The following is a 20,622-nucleotide window of genomic DNA, read 5'->3' as shown; positions in this document are numbered from 1 at the left end:
ATTTTACCTTTCACAATGGTTTTCTTAGAAATACAAATATCAAAAGTGTGGATTACACAACGGAAATATATTTCCCCAAAAAAATAAGTGGATACAAGCCACCACAAAAAAACGATTGGCAAAATTTAGATGCCCACAACCTTGCGTGAAATATTTTGTACTAGACAATGAAAGACATGGCATGCCATGTACTTGTTATCGGTCTAGACAAGACATGACACAACATGTACAAGTCACTGAGCTAGGCAAGACTTGACATAAGATGTGCTTGTCAACAAACAAGGCCATGGACGTGTGAAGTCATGAAAATCATGTTCTTCTTCCTACCATTGGACATACAAAGGGAGTCTTCTGCACTGATACAACTTCTGATTTTCACCACGCCATCTTTTCTCATTGGAGGAATTAGCATCGAAGACTCACAGGTTTAGGAGTAATTATTCCACACCTCTAGGGCACCGCGGGGTGGAGTGCCAAATTTCGGTGGAAAAATAATTTGAACACCACTTGGCGGTACCCAAGAAATTGACTAAATTTTCCATGTATATAGAGACCAACCACATTTTGGGTTAGACAAAAAGTTGGAGCTGCCCCTTTGACCTGCTTAGTACGTTGCTCTCTTAGTTTTGACAATGTAAATAAGATTTTGACCACATGAACCGATATGAAAAAGGGAAAATGATACACCCACCGAGGCTCCCCCACCGCACGCACGCCGGGCCCACTCCGGCCACCGGACGGCCGATCCGAGCCGTCCAAAAATTCTAAAAAAAAAAAACCGAGTGGGCTCGCGAAAATCAACGGCATCCGACGTGTGTAGGTGCTCAATCCGAACTTCCATTTTTAACGTCTTAGATCATCTGATTTTTGGAAGTTCGGATCGAGGACCTACATACGTCGGATGCTGTTGATTCTCGCGTAGGCCCACTCGGTTTTTTTTTTTATAGAATTTTTGGACGGCTCGAATCGGCCGTCCGGTGGCCGGAGTGCATGCGGTGGGCGGTGCGGTGGGGGAGCCGCGGTGGGTGTATCATCTTCCTATGAAAAGTATGGATCTCTCTAATCCTTAATTTGTACTTGATGGACATTCTAAATCTGAATCATTTATTGCTACAACTAAGGGTTTCGGATTCTTAGATACTCTAGGAGAGTGATTTTCGCATTCTTCAAATTGTTAACCGCACTCCAAGGGGAGTGCGAAAATTAATGTAGAGTTGATTTTCACATCCCCATATTGTTAACTTTGGTGGAGCGTGGTTAGTAATTTGAGGAGGGCGAAAATCACTCCCCATACTCTTTATCGGTAAGAGTATTTGAGTAAATTCACACTATTGATTATACCAATTTATGATCCAGATTTGGACTATCCCGTCTACAACTTGGACTAGAGAGAATCTGCACCCGACACCAAAAGCTGAAACCACAAAACAAATGATTCACAGAACCACGTTTTTTACCACTTTGTCGTAAATGATGCTCCTCTGTAAGTGATCCATGATCTACAGAAACTCATCTTGCAAAGGAGGAGGAATAGAGTTTCCCATCAAGCTAGGGTTTTTAGTTTTTAACAAAAACCAGCAAACGCATTTTCGGATGATAAAAAAAGAAAAGAAAAGAGAACCCAACATACCAAAAACCAAATGGGAATAAGCAGAGCAGAATCACTCAAATTCTATTTTGGGTAAACAAGACGGAGAACAAATTATTCCGGCCCATGCACTGCATAAAATGAATTTACTTCTAACAATTGTGACAGGATTCTGTGCTAATAAAACTGAAATTAGATTACTGTTTCAATTAAAACTGCAAACTGTGTTAATGCAAAAAATGAATCTCAACATATGAGCACCGTAAAGTAAATCACCACCAGATGGGTCATCAGCAAACTTCTGCTTCGTCTTGAATTCAGCTCAATTACTCTCTTAAGGTGCTACAAACTGTTTTTAATCATGGATCTGTGCAGGAACTTTCCTTTGGGAATACCGAGGAGATAAGTCAGCTTCTTCACCTTATTTTACGACATTATATTTTCCTTTATGTTTTCATCTCCTTCATCTCATGAATCCTTCTACAAATCCATGATCCAAAAACAGCAATAGTAATATACACTTTATGTCATTCTGAGCATTGTGTTGGAAGATACACAAAGAAAAAGCTACCCCCCCGAAATGCACGAGTGACTTCATTCATTCTTGGCAGAACGATATATGTGCTGAACAAATAGCAAGGAAGCACGAAAACTGATTGTACCAAGCATCAGGAAAAGTGCATAGCAAATGCAAGCATTGTACCCGAAAAAGAAGGATAGCTGCAGAAAACCCCTCATATTTGACTTGGCATAAAAGTAAATAGCGTAGCCGAACATAAATATGGCAATGGAACCCCCACGCAAAATTGATCTGCATCAAAGAGATAAGTTATTGATAAACCGATGCAAGGGACAAAAAGAAGAAATGAATGAACTTCCCTCTGTAAGAAGTGGCACTTCTACTTTTAAAATCTGACATGCAATTAAATTGGAAATGAGGCGTAGAGGATTTTTTTTTAAAGATCTTGTGGAGATTTTTTTTTTGCAAAAGAGAGTGAATAGACTTTTCAACGTTCGGAACTTTAACAGTATTGCAAAATAACCACACTGGATGCATCAAAGGGAAAGCTGAAGCAAGAAATTTACCAACTTATCTATCATGGCCTCGTAGCAGCAGTCTGGTGGTAAATGATGAAACATTTGTTTGGTTTTTTTTTGGGATGGAATACCACATCAAAGAAGCAACACCATAAACCTCATGATTTTAAGAAGTGCCTTCTATTAGTACACTCTTGTGTTCAGAGGCTAGCTCCCTATTGATCACATTCACAGCTCATGCTAACCTCACATTACCCTCTTCTGCTCTTCAGATTATGAGCTTCACAAAACAGCATGGCGGCTTTTTCTAATAGAATCAAGGATGCAAATATTTCACTTGGATTACAACCAATTGGTAATAGAAACAAAAATGCCTCAGAACTTGCTGGAACTAATCACATATCCCCTAACAAAAGATAATGAGTGAGCAAAATATTAAAGATTCTTTTAAGTACTTCTAACTAGCATCATCAAAATTTCAAAGGTTAGAACGACCCCAAAGACACCAAGGTCCTGTACAGGGAGTGGCAAGTAGTGGTTGGATTGAACAAAACACTAGCACTCATAGATACATCTAAATGATTATATGCAGATAATTGTATATGCATGCTGTGAGATCTAAGCTGGAGAACATACCTCCACCACCACTCATGGTCTTCCACAGTCAGCTGAATGTACACCAAACCAACACTCAACATTGCAACAAGTAGGACGAGAATGATGAAAGTTACAAACAGAATACTGGGAAGGGTGTAGATCTTGTAGCCCCACATGCTAGCATAAAGGTTGTGTAACTCAAGGACAACTGCACTGAAAGGTAAAAGACCCCCAACAAACATTTGACCTGGTGTTTTGCTGTACCAAGCTGACAGTGGAATGCCACTTGGAAATCTCTTGGTTGCAGAAGGTGCTTGAAATTTGGACCTGAGTCGGTGCCCAATTACTCCACCAATGGCAAGCAAAGGAATGTTGACGACCACAAGTACCAAAAAAATCACTACTATAGTGCCAAAGGGAAGTGCTGCTGTAGCTCCATAAGATATTGCGATAGTGTTAAGGATTGACACTACTGACAACAGTGGACCAAGGTAGAGAACCCCAGCTAGAAGAACACTTCTTTCCTGGAAGCATTAAAACTGTCACGATCAGTAATAAAGTAAAGAAATTGAAGAAAATGAAAGACTATAAAGAAGAGTAATAGAAAAAGTTTACGCCATACCCATCTGGTTTCAGCAAACTGATTGTAAAAAGAAGCAGAACTGTATCCACAAATCGTAGATGTAAGGATATAAATCACCACAAGAGAAGTGCACAAAGCTCCACGACTGTAGGGATAGAGGACGCCAAGAAATGCCAAAGAAAATAGTAAGAGAACCCTGAAAAATGTGAAAAGGGATTAGAGAAAAGTAAAACATGTCACTCTCAGACTTTCGTCATACAGAAAATTCATTTGAACAGCACAGGCCACATAGTTCTGACTTGAGGGATTCAAACCTATGTTACAAGGAATTTCTGGACGTGAATGTGGTACACCAATGCTCTAAATTGTGGTGCTATAGGGTTAGGCTTTTACAGAACACCTCATAAGTAAAACACATTTCTAGGAGCATTATAACCAAGTTTTTGCATTCTGTCATGCCTAAGCTCCATTCCGTACCAAAGAAGGAAAAAGTACGGGGATCGCTTCGGCAAAACAAAGTGCATCATGTTTCAGAATGTGCAATTTCCAAAACATAAACTGCTATACAGTTTTAGTGTTTTCTGATAAAAAAACAGGTTCGAATCCATTGCTCATAATGGTCCTTTGAAGTTCCTTACTTGGACTAATCCGTTCCTCACGAGGGATAATGCACAGAATACTAACTAATAATGGGAAAACATGGAGAAGACGATACCTACTTCTATCAAAGTATCAATGCCAAAGGGCATACTCCAATAAATGATAAAAAAATATAAAGCATTATCCCAAGGTTCATAGAGCTACCTCTCTTCAAGCACCATGGGTGAAGATGTGAAAACATTACCTTTGGCATCCCTCTAGACTCTAGAGTGCACATTAAGATCGCTAGGACTGCTTTAATAAGGTTAGGCCATCAGCAGTAGCAAGTAACAATTGCTAACATGTCACATCACATATGGAACTATGATGACATTGTCTGAGGAATACATGGACGTACAGCTATCATAAGTACCAACATGATTGAAGTAAAATCCTTTGGACTTGCTTACATGGTCAACAACTGGGTGCCACTGCCCAAAAAAGCACAAAACAAGAGCATACGGGGAGGACACTTGAATACATCACTGTGAATGTATTTCCAACCAACCTCCTTATCTTCTTCTTCATCTCCATTAGTAAACCTACAACACAGAAGCATCAAGTATAGAACAATTTCCAAATCCACTTTGTTTATGATATTAGTAGCAGTTTTAGACTTGTAGTAAAACCAAACGCTGTAGTGTGCCTTACTGCCTCACTTTTTCAAATCATTTTTGAGATGCCGCATAAAAAGGACCATAAGCAATCCCATTAGTAGCACAATGATCACAATTGAGTTGATGATTGAGAACCAATGGATTCGCCTATGTGTCGGCAATGATGAAGCCCTTGAGTATTTGTCCATTCTGTTCTCAAACTGAGTAGAGGTTTCATTCCAGATGATGGAATAAGTAAACCTAACGCTGGTCTCTGCATCTTCAGTAACATCTACCACATGATTTGGGTCACTAAAAGCACGTATTTCTATGACTTGGTTACCATTGTAAAATGCATGGAACTGCACATGTTTGAATAGATAGTACTTGGGACCCTTTCCATCAAGCGCCCAACTTTCTTCTTCAACTTTCCCTATGAAACCCCAGAAAGGAAGATCATCGTAGAACATCTGGAAGTAATACTCGTTAATGATAGCATTCCTGAACTTCACGATTTCATCTTCTTTAAGCGTCTTTTGGCACAAAATCTCTGCAGTTTTGTCCTCCCTGAATTTCAAGTCATACAAGGCATTTGTTAAGCGATCACCACTTAAAACCTCCCCAAGTGATTCCTTCTTCTTTACCAAGTAATCTGCAAAGTGCAAATAAAAGGGCACGTTTAGCACACAGAAATGAGGTAGAATACTGCATCTGAAATGCCGGCCATACAATTCAGTGCCATATAAATACCAGCTGCACAATGGGCATCATGAATATAAAGCCAATGTCAAAAGTGTAAATTCTTGATAGCTAATGAATACCAACATCAGTTTATAACATAACACTCAACTCTAATTCTTCTTCCAATAATGATTCAATACACAGAAAGTTCATGTGAGCCTCAATGCTAACCTGGGTGGCAGAAAGGCCAGTCAAAGTATTCGTAGGATTCACTGCAAGAGAAAGGCACTAAAACAGCATTAGGATTGATAACAATGATGCCTAATTGAACATTACATAACATTGATTTTCTGCATGCCATATACAAAAGTAAAGAGCAAATGACTTTTTTGGACATATGATGCTTAAGGAGATATAAATGGATTCACAGTGTAAAAGCCAAAGATTGTTTCTCATTCTTATCATTGTGCTAAAGAGAGTTTTTTCTACCAATAGTTAAAGAATAGCAACATCAATGAATGTTATACTCCTTCCGTCCTGCAAAGATAGTCCCCTGCAAAAAGATGTGCAAACTTTTGGATAGAAAAAAAAGTACTTCTGTGCATAAAATTTCTTTACACTATATTAGTTCTTTAATTTGGTGTCCAGAAATTCGAAAAATTATGCACAGAAGTAAGTTATTTTTTCATCCGAAACTTGCGCGTATTTTTGCGGTGGACTATCTTTGGGGGACGGAGGAAGTATAAAACCAACTCATCAACGTTTGTGTTGAGTTCAATCCACAAAATCAATAATTTTTTCCCCTCTAATGGCACTATCTAGGGAATAGTATACACTTCTCTGTACAATCAATTAGCATGCCTTCCGTGTCTATCTCAACCTATATGCTCTTAGCCATCCTTTGTCTTTTCTTTTTTCTTTTAATAATTTTGCATTTTAACAGTCTCTTTCTCCATTATTTGATGCACCTGATCCAACCATCAAGTCCACAACTTTCCCTTATTTATCATCATTTAGTGGGACTTTTAGGTGCCGTTCCGCTTTCTTTTTAAACCTTCTTTTTTAAAAAGAAGGTAATTTCAAACTCAAATATAATGAAAATGGAAAATAAATTTTTTTTTTTTGGCATCGTTTAAAAGATCTCAATGAAATCTATCAAACAAGTTCCATATTGGTAGAAAAATAATTTGAGTAAATACGTGATTTTTGAGCTTAAAATTACCTTCCTTTTCAAAAAGTACTTTTTCCAAGAAACTGGAACGGGGTGCAAATCCGCTCATTTCATACTTGCTATCTTATTACATAGACATCCATCTCACTCAATAAATAACTAAGTTACAGGGTTCTTCTACATGTTTGATAGTGAAGACTTCATGCCCTAGACTAAGAAGCATGGTTTTCTTTAAATCACAAAATTTCCCTATTCATGGTAAAATAGAAATCTATTAATTTAGTCTTATAGAGAGCCCAAGCTCGGCAAAACCCACCCAATTAGATTAATTAATTACCAACTCAGAAGCTCCTCATTTTGGCAATCCCTGCAACTAAGAATTGAGTATTACTGTTCTTGAGTAATACTGAGTAATTGAGCAGATTTGAGTATTACTATAGTATGTGGTAAGTCAGAACTTGCATTAGATGACACTACGCCCAACCCACGAGAAGGAGAAAAAAGATGGGCTACGGTTAATGACTTTACAATTCGGCAAGGATGCCAAACAAAAGTCGGCATGGTTAGTCTTGGTTTGATGAAACCTACATACCGTGTCCAATATTAAAGCATGAGGAGGTAAAATTTTACATACAACACAACTTCAATTGGGTTCAATCAACTATTGATATATGACTAACGACAATTTATTAAGTTCCTTCACAAAAGTGTTTGATCCAAAGAAGTTTTCCTGGTTAGTGGTTTCCAATCACCAGTATCTATCAAAATAAAAAAAATTCAAAACTGCCAGTAGAGAATCCGTTTTGTGGCAAATGAATTAGATTTAAGCTAGATGAATGGACAGAGTAACAGATGCATGAGATTCAAACTGTAACTTTTTCCCCAACCAAAAAATAGAGCAGCAAAAAGTATCTTCTTGCTGCAATTAAATTGCCATTTCCATCCTACATAGAGAAAACAAAAAGTATGGCTTTTGAACAGCTGCGGTTACCCGGGTTTAATTACCTGCAGATGGATCCAAAGTGGTCCTGACTTGGAAGGGTTACCCTTAAACAAGGCAAACAAATATCAAGAAAACAGAGAAGGGTGTCATCATTTTTTCCTACTATTGCCAGTTGAATCTCAATGAGGGGCTGAGAATAAATTCTTCTCTTTCTCCACACATTAGCAGAAATAACTTCCACCATTCCTTAATCCTCCAACTGGTTCTAACCTCATAAGCTTTCTTTCGTGTTTTTTTTGGATAACTCAGGTCTCCGGGTCAGCTTACTCGCACCTCGACTAATCTGGGGCCCAATCCCACCACCCACTTGCGGAAAGCCCAATTAAGCCGGGGCAATTGCTAGGTATGAACTGGCAAGGTTTCAAACCAGGCCAACTCCTTGGGGTTCAAATCTCATAAGCTTGCAAATGAAAACTTAAGCTTAATTTTATAACAATCCGGATTTGGAGAGTACAGCTTATGAGATTAAAGTCAACTAAGTCGAACACTATCTTCAACGATCAATAACAATAGTTCTCATATATTTAGAGTACAGCATACAATTTGAAGTCAGACACGCAGATTTACAAGAAACGGGTGAGTCCGAAATGGGTTTGGAGAGACAAACCTGGGATTGTTCAGGGGACCCACTTTGTTGACGAATAAGGGGACGTGATCGCCTACATTGTAATGATGATCACTCGGAGAAGCAGTGGCTGAGGGGAGTGAGAAACCGAGGGTTGCTATGAGCAGTACCGAAAGGATAGCGATTCGAGAGGGTTGTTGATTCATAGGGGAAAATCTATGGAGAGAGAGAGAGAGAGAGAGAGAGAGTCTCTGAGTCGAGATTCGCTGCATCCGGAAACGCTGAGTAGAGGCATGGAAGGACCATTATCAGGCTGGACCAAGTAGAAAATGTTATTGTTACGCACGCTTTTGAAGCGAACACCCTTACTGTATTTGAAATATCGATTCTGCCCCTATCAATTTATCGTTAATGGAAGGACGTACAAACTACCTTGGAGCATCTTTTTTTTTTTTTGATCCGCTTGGAGCATCTTCCCTCCCTCCTTTTATTTATTTTTATTTAAAAGGACTCAATTCCAAAAATTGAGTAAAAAAAACTCATAAAACCAACTACACTTCCTGAATTAAACTTATCTCAAATTGAGTTTTACTCAAGTTAATGGAGATTCAAATTTTTATGATTATGTAATTAATATATTTTTACTAGATTTTGAAATGTTCATGAAAGTATTTCACATGAGATGAAATATGAAATGAAATTTTTACTCAAATCTATTTGTATGTCTGTTCATCTGTGTGCTTGTCTATTTATCTATCTATACTATTTTAGCAAAAAAAGATGTGTAGTCCAATTGACACTACCTCCAAGGATGGGATCAGGGGGGTCTAGTAACGGCGACCGCCACGACAAGAATTTTAAAAAATGCAATTATTATATGTAAAAAAAAAATTTATGCCCAACTTATATAGTCTCGGCACCACTAAATTTTTTTAGTATACATTTCGCCATTACTAGGGTAAAATCCTAGTTCCGTCCTTGACTACCTCCTTTTCCTAATAAAATAAAAAAACACATAAAAAATGCGCATCATTCTTTCCACTTCTTTCATCTCGCATATCATTTTCCAGCTCCACCATTTCACTTCCCTGTGACACTCGTTTATTGACCACCATATCTTTCATCTCTCCCTATCGTCTCCATCTTTTCACTTCTCAAAGTCACTCACTTTTTGCCGATGTATCGTACTTAAGTTTGTTTTTATATACTCCACAATTAATCTACTATATTTTTCGACATAGTTTTTCCTTTGCAATTTATTGGTATCTTATTTACTTTTGAAATGTAATATTTGCGCTTTATTTCAAAAATTTATTGTAAGACGTGTATGCACAAGTAATGACATAATTTTATTGGGCTCTTTTGCATGATGAATGCGGCGTTATTGTTTGAGTAAAAGAATGAGTAAAGCGCAAAATCAAAATTAAAATATATTTAAGAATCCATGCAAACAAAAGGCATTGCAAGGGACGTAGCAAGTTTGCTACGTACGCCAAATGCACGTACCCCCCCTCCCTCCCTCTCTCTCTCTCTCTCTCTCTCTCTCTCAATTTGTAAATTGAGAAATGACTCTTCAAACTTCTATCTCGTCAAAATCTCTCTCTCTCTCTCTCTCTCTCTCTCTCTCTCTCTCTCTCTCTCTCTCTCTCTCAATTTGTAAATTGAGAAATGACTCTTCAAACTTCTATCTCGTCAAAATCTTGATTTATGACCGGTGAACTAATTTTTTCTTTCTCTTTTTGCAAATTGAGCCTTTTTCGTTAAAGTAATAATAAATTTGAAGTTAAAGAGTTCCTTAGAGTGCACTTGTTCAAAGTGACTCTTTAAACTTGATTCATTTGTTCTCCAATCTATATTTGGAGTGAAATTTACGTATGACTCCACACAACCACCTTTTGCTTTAATTTCCTTTTTCCCCCCTCCCTCAAAACTTAATTCCCTCCTCTTTCATTTCACATTCCCTCCGCACCCTTGTCTTCTTTCTTCCCTCTGCCCCTGCCGTTGCGCTACTGATCAATTAAATTCGTATAACTTCTTTCTTGATACATTCATTGTGGGAATAGAAATTGAAATGTTACTCGATCGGTACACTTCCTTTTGTTTTCCTAATTAATAAGATGGGTATTGGTTAGATCGATCACTCAATATAATCACTCCTCTTAAATTATCGACATTATATATCAAGCATAGCGCAATAAACCCATTGGGAGGAAGTCGATCACTCTAGTACTTATTTCTAAACCTTAGTCACTTGTCGAACTTCCATATCCTCGCTCTAACGAAACAGCATATGGAGTTGACAATCCGGTTGCGACATTAGGGTTTTCGTTTCCCTTCGAGGCAATAAAATTTCATCCACTTGATGGCTGCGGCCCAAGGTACGTGGTGTAAAGATGCATCAGAAGAAAACACAAGCCAAGAAAATGAAGGGAATGGAAACTGAATTCCCCTGGAAAGGAACACGGAAAAGAGGAAGAAAGAAAATTGATGATCTGGTCCAAATTTTTGCTTCCGTTTTCAATTTGGAGGGTTGTTTCAAAATTCGGAAAACCGAAAAAACCTAGCTCACTTTTTGGGCTCAAATGGCATTTGTCTCTCAAAATCCAGAATGTACGTCTATTCTTTTCTTCTGATTAAGTATGGAATGCGGGAGGAGTAAGTAGTCAGTGGCTTTGTGGTGCCCCTACGTACTTCTCCACCACAAATACATGTGGAATCCATACACTTAGTTTTGAATCTCCCACCTTAATAGTATAAGGTGGAAATATGTGTTAGGGCACCACGGTAGAATGCTAGACGAGCAACCTGCAACCAAAAGGTCCAAAATTCCCCATTGCTCCAGGAGCAACCAAAATTCCCTAGACCCCGAGTATGCGGGAGCTCCGTGATGTGGATACCCCCTTTTATTAAGTTATATAGGATGCATATAGAGACATTAGTCAGGCTCTTTCCTAGTATCATGTAGGGGCAATGGACCTTGCATTTGAAGCAAGCTAAGCAATAGCGCACTTAAGCGAATGAAGGAAGAGCGCTATAAAGAAGGATGGTTAATATGCTCGGATAAGGAATGAGTCAATTTGTGAGACCTTAGTCTGGATGCATAGGGGAGTCAACCTACGAGCCAAATACTGTGAGGCGTAGTCCAGTCTCACTACGTGAGCCAGTTCCAGGACTAGCAGAACCACGGGTTGGTTAGTTTTTTTTAGCCTTCAAGCCCTCAAGCCTATCAGCCTATGAGATCAGGCTGTTTTTTTTTATCTGTTTTCTTTGTTTAGAATACATTATAACATATGATTCGCATATTAATTGTTCTATAACAAGTTCCATGTCTAAGTGAGATCATACCTCCAGCTGATATAAAATATATGGGTTAAAGTCATGAATAACACTTTTAGGTATGACTAATTAACCGCAAGCAATTAAACTATAGAGACCGCAGTTTGGAAGGGATCGATGCAACAAACAAGGGATCTGTTGACCTCCTCAAAGTCTGAGTTTTCCATAAGAAGAACATGTTGTCATTTGCATCCAGAAAAAAATTTGGGAACATAGGGACAATTAACATTTAAGGGACTCTGTCGTTAAAGAAGTTGGTATGGAGCTTCGAGTCTTATCTTATTTTATACCGAAAAATTAGCAGTACTAATTAACACTTTCAAGTAATTTTGTTGCATAGACTTATAATTCTAGCCAGATAGTGTAACTGAAGAGGCATGACAACTCCGGTGAATTTTGAAGTCTTCTAGTCACGGTAAAACTATTGAAACGCTCACATGCAGTGAATCGCCCCAATTTGGCGAGCGTGTGTACTTTTGTTTTGATATACCCCTTAGATCTCATGTTAGGATTTCGCATACTTGTATTAGAAACAAGGTTTAATTAAGACATTACAAACACTAGTGTGGGATCAATGATCATAAAGAGAAGCAGGAAAAAAATACCATTTCTGGCGATCGATTCTGCCATGGACCTCTCAAAACAGGCACACCAGGAATATAATGACTCTGCTAATGGAAAGCATCTTAGTGTGGCATGGTTTTTGGTTATGACAGGAATGGACATCGACCTACTAACAAAGGGGATAATAGCAAACAAATCCATGTCTAAGACTTTGGATTAACAACCCAATGGGGTTTTGTTATGGTGATTATTTTAAATGTTTTGGTAGAAGATGAGGGCTGCATATGGATAGACTATATAGATAAGCAGGATTTTAAAGTATACACATCTCTTTCCAAAAGCATGAGTTGTCAAAGTAAACTCAATATCTCCTTTGAGCTATATAATGATGCAAAAAAAAAAAAAAAAACACTATTAAGTAACTCTAAATTCTTTATTTTTTATCAGTTCTTTTTTTTTTCCTACTAAAGTGTCCGAACTAGCTTACGCACACCTCGACTAATATTGAGGCTCAATTTCGCTACCCACTTGCGGAAGTCTAATTAAAGCCGGAGCAAAGCTGCTAGTAACTCTGATTCTTATGTGGAAGAAGAACTTGTCTTATCTCCAACTGGATGTTGAAGTTATTTTAATTTTAGAATTTTCTTAAAATTTAGTACTACTTGCAGCTCTGTGTGAAAGAGCCAATTGGAAAGCACAGGCGGTTAGGGAGAGAGAGATTGGAGCAGGAGTGATTTCTGGTGGGTTCCTGCAAAAGACCGCACCTTTTCTTGAGGCAAAAGGGGAAATTACAGTTATGGTCACCATGAGTTTGCAAGTATTTCAGTTTAGGCATCATAAATTTAATATTTCAGTTTAAACCGCTACTATTTCTGAGTAGTTCCTCCCCCGTACTCCATTACTACTCCCTCCGTCCCGATTTGTTTGTCCCCTTTTTTGACTTTTTGAGAGCGTTTGACCTCTCAAAGAATTGGTTATAATTTTCAATTCGTAATGTTTTTAATATGCAATATGGATCTTGTTTGATAGATTTCAATTAGTTTTATTATACAAAATCTTCAAAATCATAAAAAACATTATAAAATGTAAGATATAAATATATTTTTGAAAGACACGTATTTCGACAATTGGACAAACAAATTTTGACAGAGGAAGTATTTGAGAATAAATTTTTTACAACGCCGGTGTAAACATTTGTTTCCTCCAAATCAATTACATTGCGCCACATTGCAAAACAGTGATCCTAATTAATAAAATATGGCGATGTGGTGCAATATAATTGATTTTAAGAAAATAAATGTTTACACCGGCGGTGTAAAAAATTTAATCTCTTACTATTTCATACTGAAAGAGTAGATCAATGCGCGGCACAGAAGAAATCCAAAAGCTACCGATGTAGTAATTTAGTGTAATCTTTCTCTATCAGGTGCAGGTGTTCAAAATGTTAGCTAGCTACCCACAAAAGTTTTGTCCGTGTTGTCTTCTTGTTTGAAATAGTAAAACAAGATGACAAATGGATACATTGAACTCAACAAAAAAATGAGTTTTTCCAAAAAAGAAAAGAAAGAAAAATGTCGGGTAGAAAATAATGATGTTGAAAGAGTGCAAAAACTACGGGGACCAATAGTGTCGTTACCCGAAACAGAAATTATGTTGTTATTCTATTGTACTTCCGCATTTTCCGTCTTCAAACCAAACAAAACCAGACGCCTGAGACAGGATTTTTCAAATGATTTTTCAACTCTGCTATCAATAATAACTCTACAGAAGCCGATAAAGCAACCCAACCAGAATAATGAATAGAGGTTTCTTCACAGAGAAGTAGAGAAAGAAACAAAATAGATAAGACTCAGGATAAGGAGTTACAAGGCTCTTTTGAGAGAGAGGGAAAAACAGACCGGACCCTTTTGTGTTGGCTTCAAGTAGATATACTTTGATATTTTCCTTTCCTCTGTTTCCTTCCTTTCATTTCCCACCTTTTTTCTACATTGGAAATGATTTTCAATCCTTTGTATCTGCAGTTTCTTGTTGGAAAATCATGGCAATGGTTTGAAGACTAGAACTTTGTATGGCGAGTCACAGAGCTGGAGAGATTGGTTTGGCAGACTCAGGGCCTTCAAACGACCATAACCCATATGCAGTTTTTCATGGGATTAATCATCCCACTAGCTTCGTGTACTTTTCCATTGAAATTCCCATTTTTTAATTAATGGCTTCCGATTTTTTTTTTTTTTTTTGTCTTTTAGTTTCTTTAAACTGGTTTTGCTTTCTGTTTGTTTCTGAAATGGGTTTCGAACAATTTTGAGTCTCAGTAATCAAGGAGGATCTGCTTTTGATTTTGGAGAGCTGGAGCAAGCTATTGCACTGCAAGGAGTGAAGATCGATAATGATGAAGCTAAAGCACGTAGGCTTCTCTCTCTAACTACTACTCTCCTTTCTCCTTTTGTGACGTCTGGAGAGAGAGAGAGAGAGAGAGAGAGAGAGAGAGAGGTAGGTTTGAAAATGTCCATAGAGGCAGGAGTGGGGGTAGCTTTCCATTTCCGGTACAGGAATCATTTTGGATGAGGAAGTGAATTGGCGTGGGGATTCAAACAAGGAAATTTTTTGCCGACTTCATAACTGCAGGAGTAAAACAAAAAATGAGAGAAAAAGGGAATTGGGTTTCCTCCCTTTATGAGTTTTGAAAATGTTGCTAGTCTTTATTTTCCTGATTTTGCTTTCTGTGATCCTGTTGCAGCTTTATTTACCACAGTCAGGTCTGCCGCTACTCTGGAAATGTTCCCTTCTTGGCCTATGAGATTCCACCACACCTCAAGAGTAGTTTCCTCAGTTCCATCCTATCTTTGACCATCTGTTTTTCTCATTCCCATTTGACACATGACTTTTTTTTGTGGAGAATACCCAAATGAAAACTGAAGTCTTTAGGCGGTTTTGATGATTTGTTTGGGTGACATGTAGATACCATTTTGAACAATTTGGTGGGTTTTTCCAATCCTTGACAATTTGTTCTTATATGAGCAGAAAAACAAAACTTGAATCGTTTGGCAAGGTTTTGGTTGCATTTTTGGGTGATTGAAAATACCCATTTGAATAACTTTGGTGTTCTTTTTGTTATCATTTTACTTCAATACAGGGTAGTTCACAATCAGGAGAGAGTACCGACTCTCATTCAAGTAAGGCAGAGGCTCATCTTGAACCAGACTCTCCCATGAGTAGAAAAGATTCTTTAGATTATCAGGCTTTTGATCACAAGCATCTTCCCCAACAGCCCCAACAACTTGACATGACAAATGATGGCAATAGAACAGGATCATCACAGGCTCAAATCACTCAACCAGCTGCCAAACCCACCACAGATAAGGTTCTCTCTCTCTCTCTCTCTCTCTCTCTCTCTCTTCACACACACACACACACAGAAGCACAAAGCTACACGACTGTGAGGATTTCAGTCAAGCCAGGTTTTTATGGTTTCTGGTGATATGCTAATTCAAGTGTGACATGTAAAATAAAAAGAATATGAGAGATAAGAGAGTGTTTTTTTCCTTTGAACTGCATGAGAGATAAGAGTTGTGCCCCACCTCCTATCTCCACAAGAAAAAGAAGAAGAGAATCTTTACAACAGTTACCACTGTTTCTTATCTGAGGAATATAATAAAAATCCCTCCTTTACCTGTTTTTGGTTTTGTGAAAAGGCAACCCCTCTTTACTTGTCATTCCCCAACAATTTAGATTTTTGTTTAGGCCTTAATCCATCTTGGGACTAGAAACTCAAATGGCAGGTAATGACATAGACTAAAGAGCTAAACCTTGCAATTATCGTCAACTGCCTCAAAATCAGTAATCGATCAGCATCAGAAGAGAAGATATGATTGTCCAGACAAGTAGAGAAGTGGGTCTCTTTTTTCTGTCACTGCAATTTTCTTCTTTTAAAAAAAATTATTGATTGATTGTCGGAATTATGAAGATTCTGCGTTGAAAAGGTTAGCCTGGTGAGCAGAGTATTTTACTAGGTATATTGTTTAAGTTCGACTTTACTGTAGCAAATCATCGCATTAAGCCTTACTTTTCCGGTCCCGCTTAAAAATACCATGAAAGCTTCTACAAAGTTGCATTTTTTTTTTTTTAATTCAATTTCAAATGGGGGTTCTTGCTTAGATCAAAGAAATTTTTACTGATTTGAACTGGTGTTGCAGAGGAAGGGAGTTGGTTCAACGTCGGAAAGAGGGCATGATGCTAAGGTAATCAGACAAACCCACACACATACTATCTGAGTATCCGTAAAATATCGCAGAGTTTTGTGCTTAAGTTGAAGGATTGTGCTATATTGTTACAGACATTGAGACGTTTGGCTCAAAACAGAGAAGCAGCGAGGAAAAGCAGACTTAGAAAAAAGGTAAGGGTCATTTTCTAAGTACAGGAAATTAGAAATATCTTAATCCAGCAATAATACTGGCTCATATATAGAATTCCAGTGTCTCTCACCTTCCGATTATTGTATCCATCGTCGACCGAAGAAAGCAAGAATTAGCGTATCCGTTTGAGAAGAGCTACTATTTGATACTAAGATTTGTCTGCACCCGAGTATCCTATTTATATGAATAAGTAAATTATTCTTTGTAATCTTGTGTGATTAATTCTGCGGTCAACAGTATCTTCACTTGCTCTCTGCCTAATTATATATGGAGCAGGCTTACGTACAGCAACTGGAATCAAGTAGGATAAAGCTCACTCAGTTGGAGCAAGACCTTCACCACGCTCGAGCTCAGGTTCGCGTGTAGTTATTCAATGGTCCTCCGGCATGGCCACGTGCCAGACTCGGGACTTTTTACCATTACACTATTATGCGAGGTCCATAAGTACTAATGGGTTATTATTGAACAGTTCTTCTTTTTTCCCTTCTTGTCTGTGTATTATTAGCAGGGACTGTTGTTGGGAGGTGCCGGCGGACCTGGTGGAAATATCAGTTCTGGTAAGATTTTCTAACAATAATAATTTATCAGTTCTGGCAAAATTTGAATATTTGTTGAGAAAGTTTATGAACAGAAAAAGAAGCCGTTTTAGTCTATGTTACATGGATCTTTCATTTTGGCTCAAGTACCCGTGTCGATGTGTCCGACACCCATATTCTTTTGGACACTCGGATCCTCTACTTGTTAAGATACTTGCAGAAAAGTAATATCATATTAGCTAGAGAAGTGATAATTCGAGTATTTCACATAGACAGAAAATAGGAAAATAGCAAAAACATAATTTTCTTAACCCTTTCTTGTTTAAATACATTTGTAAACATAGTTTACGGTATATAATCTGAGAAAATTATGCAATATATAATACAAATAAGAGTTCAGGATGTGTCCCAGTATCCGTACTTGTATCCAAGTTGGAGACATATATCCACGTATCCTAAGATTTAAGTTTAGGAAGGTCCGACGGTTGAATTTGCACCTGCACCTGAGTCCATGTAACATAGGTTTTAGTTGCACAATAAATTATTATCGTCTTCGGAGAATTTTTGTGCGGTGACCAATTATTTTTGCTTGGCTTTCAAACCCTTTGTAGACAAAAAAAACAAAAAGAGCCTTTTATCAAGGAAGTACTGCACCGATTTGTCTTCAGCATTAGTTTTTCAAATAGTTTGACAAGAAAAAAGTGCCATTTGATCTGAATTTTCACATAGTACTAAAATTTGGTCATATGAAAGCAAACCTCACATTTCAAGTCTTGTTCTTCTGCACTTAAGTGGATTATTTGACAAAACTAATGATGATTTGACGTAATCAATCTTGAATCTGACTTCATTTTCCTTCTAGTTTTCTGGTTACTGATTAAAAAATTCAGAAGAACAGCTTAGCAAATAAAATAAAATAAAATTTCAGAAGAACAACTTGTTGAATTTCTTCGATTCAATATTCATAATCATCTTCTGTTTATTCGGCTTCCACATAACACAACCAATTCATACATTACCTTTTCGCCTACCAAAAATAGTCTCCATACCTCATAAATCTCAAATCACGTGGCCATTTATTCTCATTTTACCAAGTTGATGAACGCATTTATTCTCATTTGTACTCATGAGACAGACTAGAGGTTTTAGGTCAAGGGATCCCAACTTTTCAAAATTGGTTCTCAGCTTACGCAAATGTCGAAAGTATAGTTGTCATCGTTCTTCATGTTTTGTTGTTAAAGCAGGTGCCGCAATATTTGACATGGAATACGCGAGATGGTTAGACGATGATCTAAGGCACATGTCGGAGCTCCGGGCAGGGTTGCAACATCATTTGCCGGACCACGATCTTAAGAAAATAGTAGATGGGTATGTTGGTCATTACGATGAAATCTTCCACTTGAAGGGAGTGGCTGCCAAAACAGATGTCTTCCATCTCATAACCGGAATGTGGACTACTCCGGCGGAGCGTTGCTTCCTCTGGATGGGTGGTTTTCGGCCCTCCGAGCTAATCAAGGTTTTAACCAATCTACGCTTTTTGTTTCTTCAAGCATGCATGTCACACTTAAGATGATTAGGGAAATGTGAAGACTGTGATTGGGTATTTCCAAAGAATATTTAGAAAATTATTATTCTGAATTATTATTATTTTTTTGTGCATTGCTATTATTTTCTACTCTTCTGACTTATTCTGGGCTTCTTTCGATACTGCTACCAGATGTTGATAACCCAACTGGACCCATTAACAGAGCAACAAGTGATGGGAATTTACAGCCTCCAACATTCCTCACAACAGGCTGAGGAGGCCCTTTCCCAGGGCCTGGATCAGCTACAGCAATCTCTTATTGACACCGTTTCCGGTGGTGGCTCTTTCAATGATGGCTTGCACCATATGGCCGTCGCTATGGGCAAGCTGACTAATCTCGAAGGCTTTGTTCGACAGGTAATACAGTCCTCGTTAAACCACGTATATATTATTTCTTCTCCCTCTCGAGTTATTTAGATGTTGGTCCTTTTGTCTTGGACATTAACGATGTCTGATAATTTTCGATTCTAGGCCGATAATCTAAGACAACAAACTCTACATCAACTGCGGCGAATCTTAACAGTTCGACAAGCGGCAAGATGTTTTTTGGTAATTAGCGAGTACTATGGTAGACTACGAGCCCTAAGTTCCCTTTGGACATCTCGGCCTCGAGAGTAAGATATCTAAAACATGAATCAGTATAGATTACTGGTACAATTTTTTCTTTTCTGAGAACATTTTTGTCACGCATCTTGCCCGTTCGCATCTTTCAGGACTTTGATGAGCGATGATAACTCCTGCCAAACGGCCACGGATTTTCACATGGTGCAATCTTCACAACACCACTTCTCCAACTTTTGATCATGATCACAATAGGCGGAAAAAGCTGTACGTGATGATGAAGAAGAAGAAGAATTCTCCCATAGCTAATTAGGAGAGGATTTTCCTTGATCTATTTATCTTGATGAGTTATGTTGCCAGCCTTGTAGATGTGACATTACATATATGAGGAAGCTAGCTTATAGTTTGAAGTAAACAAAGAGGAAACATAGAAGAATATGGAATGTTTAGGTATGTCTTGGAATGAACGTATGCATGCCCTTGTTATTTATTCTGACTTGCATATAATTAGGGCTCTCCAAAAAATCCGGTAAATCGTGAAACTTGTCCGATCCTATCTGTTCCATACATTTTGGATTGGATCAGTGGCTTAATGATCTAGATACAGATTCAAAAATTAAAAAACCGGAAAGTACGGTTCTGTCCACGGATTTTCATTGTGAAACCGTGAATTATCCGAGAAAACGAGAGAATGCTTTACGCTTAACATATAATGAGGATATAAACTCTAACAAGAAAACGCTTTACGCTTAAAGCAAATTGATCCTAAAAATAAATATTGAAAAAATATACTTAGTGCTACAATACTACTATTATTCTAGCCCTATTTTGTTAAATGCTACTACATTGATAATAGATTAGGTTTAACGAATGTCAAAAAAAAAAAGGAAAAGGAATGAGAAATAGCCTTAGAAGGTTTAAGACAAATGACTGATCTCCTAATGCAATTGATTCAATTGCTAAATAGGGCGGTGCCACATGATGCTGTGCTCACATTATACAATTTACTGTACTAGTGTTTGTCCGTGCCTACGACACTATGCATCCCGATTGAAATTGCCCGTGCCTTTTGGTATTTGCTATCTAGTAGCTCAAACACTAAATCGATTAATTAGTGTGTAGTATGTGATCCTCTTCTTAGTGACATGAAATATAATTACCCGGGCT

At 37.9% G+C, this 20,622-nt stretch overlaps 2 protein-coding genes across 7 annotated transcripts; one reads left to right on the top strand and one right to left on the bottom strand.

Moving 5' to 3' along the window:
* Positions 1 to 1,643: 1,643 nt before the first annotated feature.
* LOC131312633 (transmembrane 9 superfamily member 5) lies at positions 1,644 to 8,781 on the bottom strand. 2 transcript variants are annotated; one of them, XR_009195928.1, is made up of 8 exons: positions 8,504 to 8,751; positions 5,954 to 5,994; positions 5,105 to 5,693; positions 4,856 to 4,987; positions 3,846 to 4,002; positions 3,263 to 3,747; positions 2,675 to 2,933; positions 2,264 to 2,399 (listed from the first exon to the last, which is right to left on the bottom strand). XR_009195928.1 is itself a non-coding variant. In XM_058340529.1 (7 exons), exons 1-7 carry the CDS (start codon positions 8,731 to 8,733, stop codon positions 2,183 to 2,185), a joined length of 1,851 nt encoding a protein of 616 aa, XP_058196512.1. In that variant the 5' UTR covers positions 8,734 to 8,781; the 3' UTR covers positions 1,644 to 2,182. The 2 variants fall into 2 exon arrangements, 1 of the variants encoding a protein (XP_058196512.1); XM_058340529.1 differs by lacking the exon at positions 2,675 to 2,933 and having other exon boundaries at positions 1,644 to 2,399; positions 8,504 to 8,781.
* A 5,280-nt stretch (positions 8,782 to 14,061) lies between these two features.
* Positions 14,062 to 19,956, top strand: LOC131312632 (transcription factor TGA9-like). Of its 5 annotated transcripts, none has more exons than XM_058340528.1 (13): positions 14,062 to 14,283; positions 14,383 to 14,536; positions 14,674 to 14,765; positions 15,099 to 15,178; positions 15,495 to 15,722; positions 16,555 to 16,599; positions 16,695 to 16,754; positions 17,050 to 17,127; positions 17,282 to 17,330; positions 18,554 to 18,825; positions 19,027 to 19,251; positions 19,366 to 19,508; positions 19,608 to 19,956. In XM_058340528.1, exons 2-13 carry the CDS (start codon positions 14,430 to 14,432, stop codon positions 19,693 to 19,695), a joined length of 1,467 nt encoding a protein of 488 aa, XP_058196511.1. In that variant the 5' UTR covers positions 14,062 to 14,283; positions 14,383 to 14,429; the 3' UTR covers positions 19,696 to 19,956. The 5 variants fall into 5 exon arrangements, with proteins under 5 accessions (XP_058196511.1, XP_058196510.1, XP_058196509.1 ...); XM_058340527.1 differs by having other exon boundaries at positions 18,551 to 18,825; XM_058340526.1 differs by having other exon boundaries at positions 17,279 to 17,330.
* The last annotated feature ends 666 nt before the right edge of the window (positions 19,957 to 20,622 follow it).

Source organism: Rhododendron vialii, chromosome 13a (genome assembly GCF_030253575.1).
Source record: "Rhododendron vialii isolate Sample 1 chromosome 13a, ASM3025357v1".
NCBI classification, from domain to species: Eukaryota; Viridiplantae; Streptophyta; class Magnoliopsida; order Ericales; family Ericaceae; genus Rhododendron; species Rhododendron vialii.
Note: the sequence above shows the minus strand (reverse complement) of the source record. Positions and strands in the feature narration are given on the sequence as shown.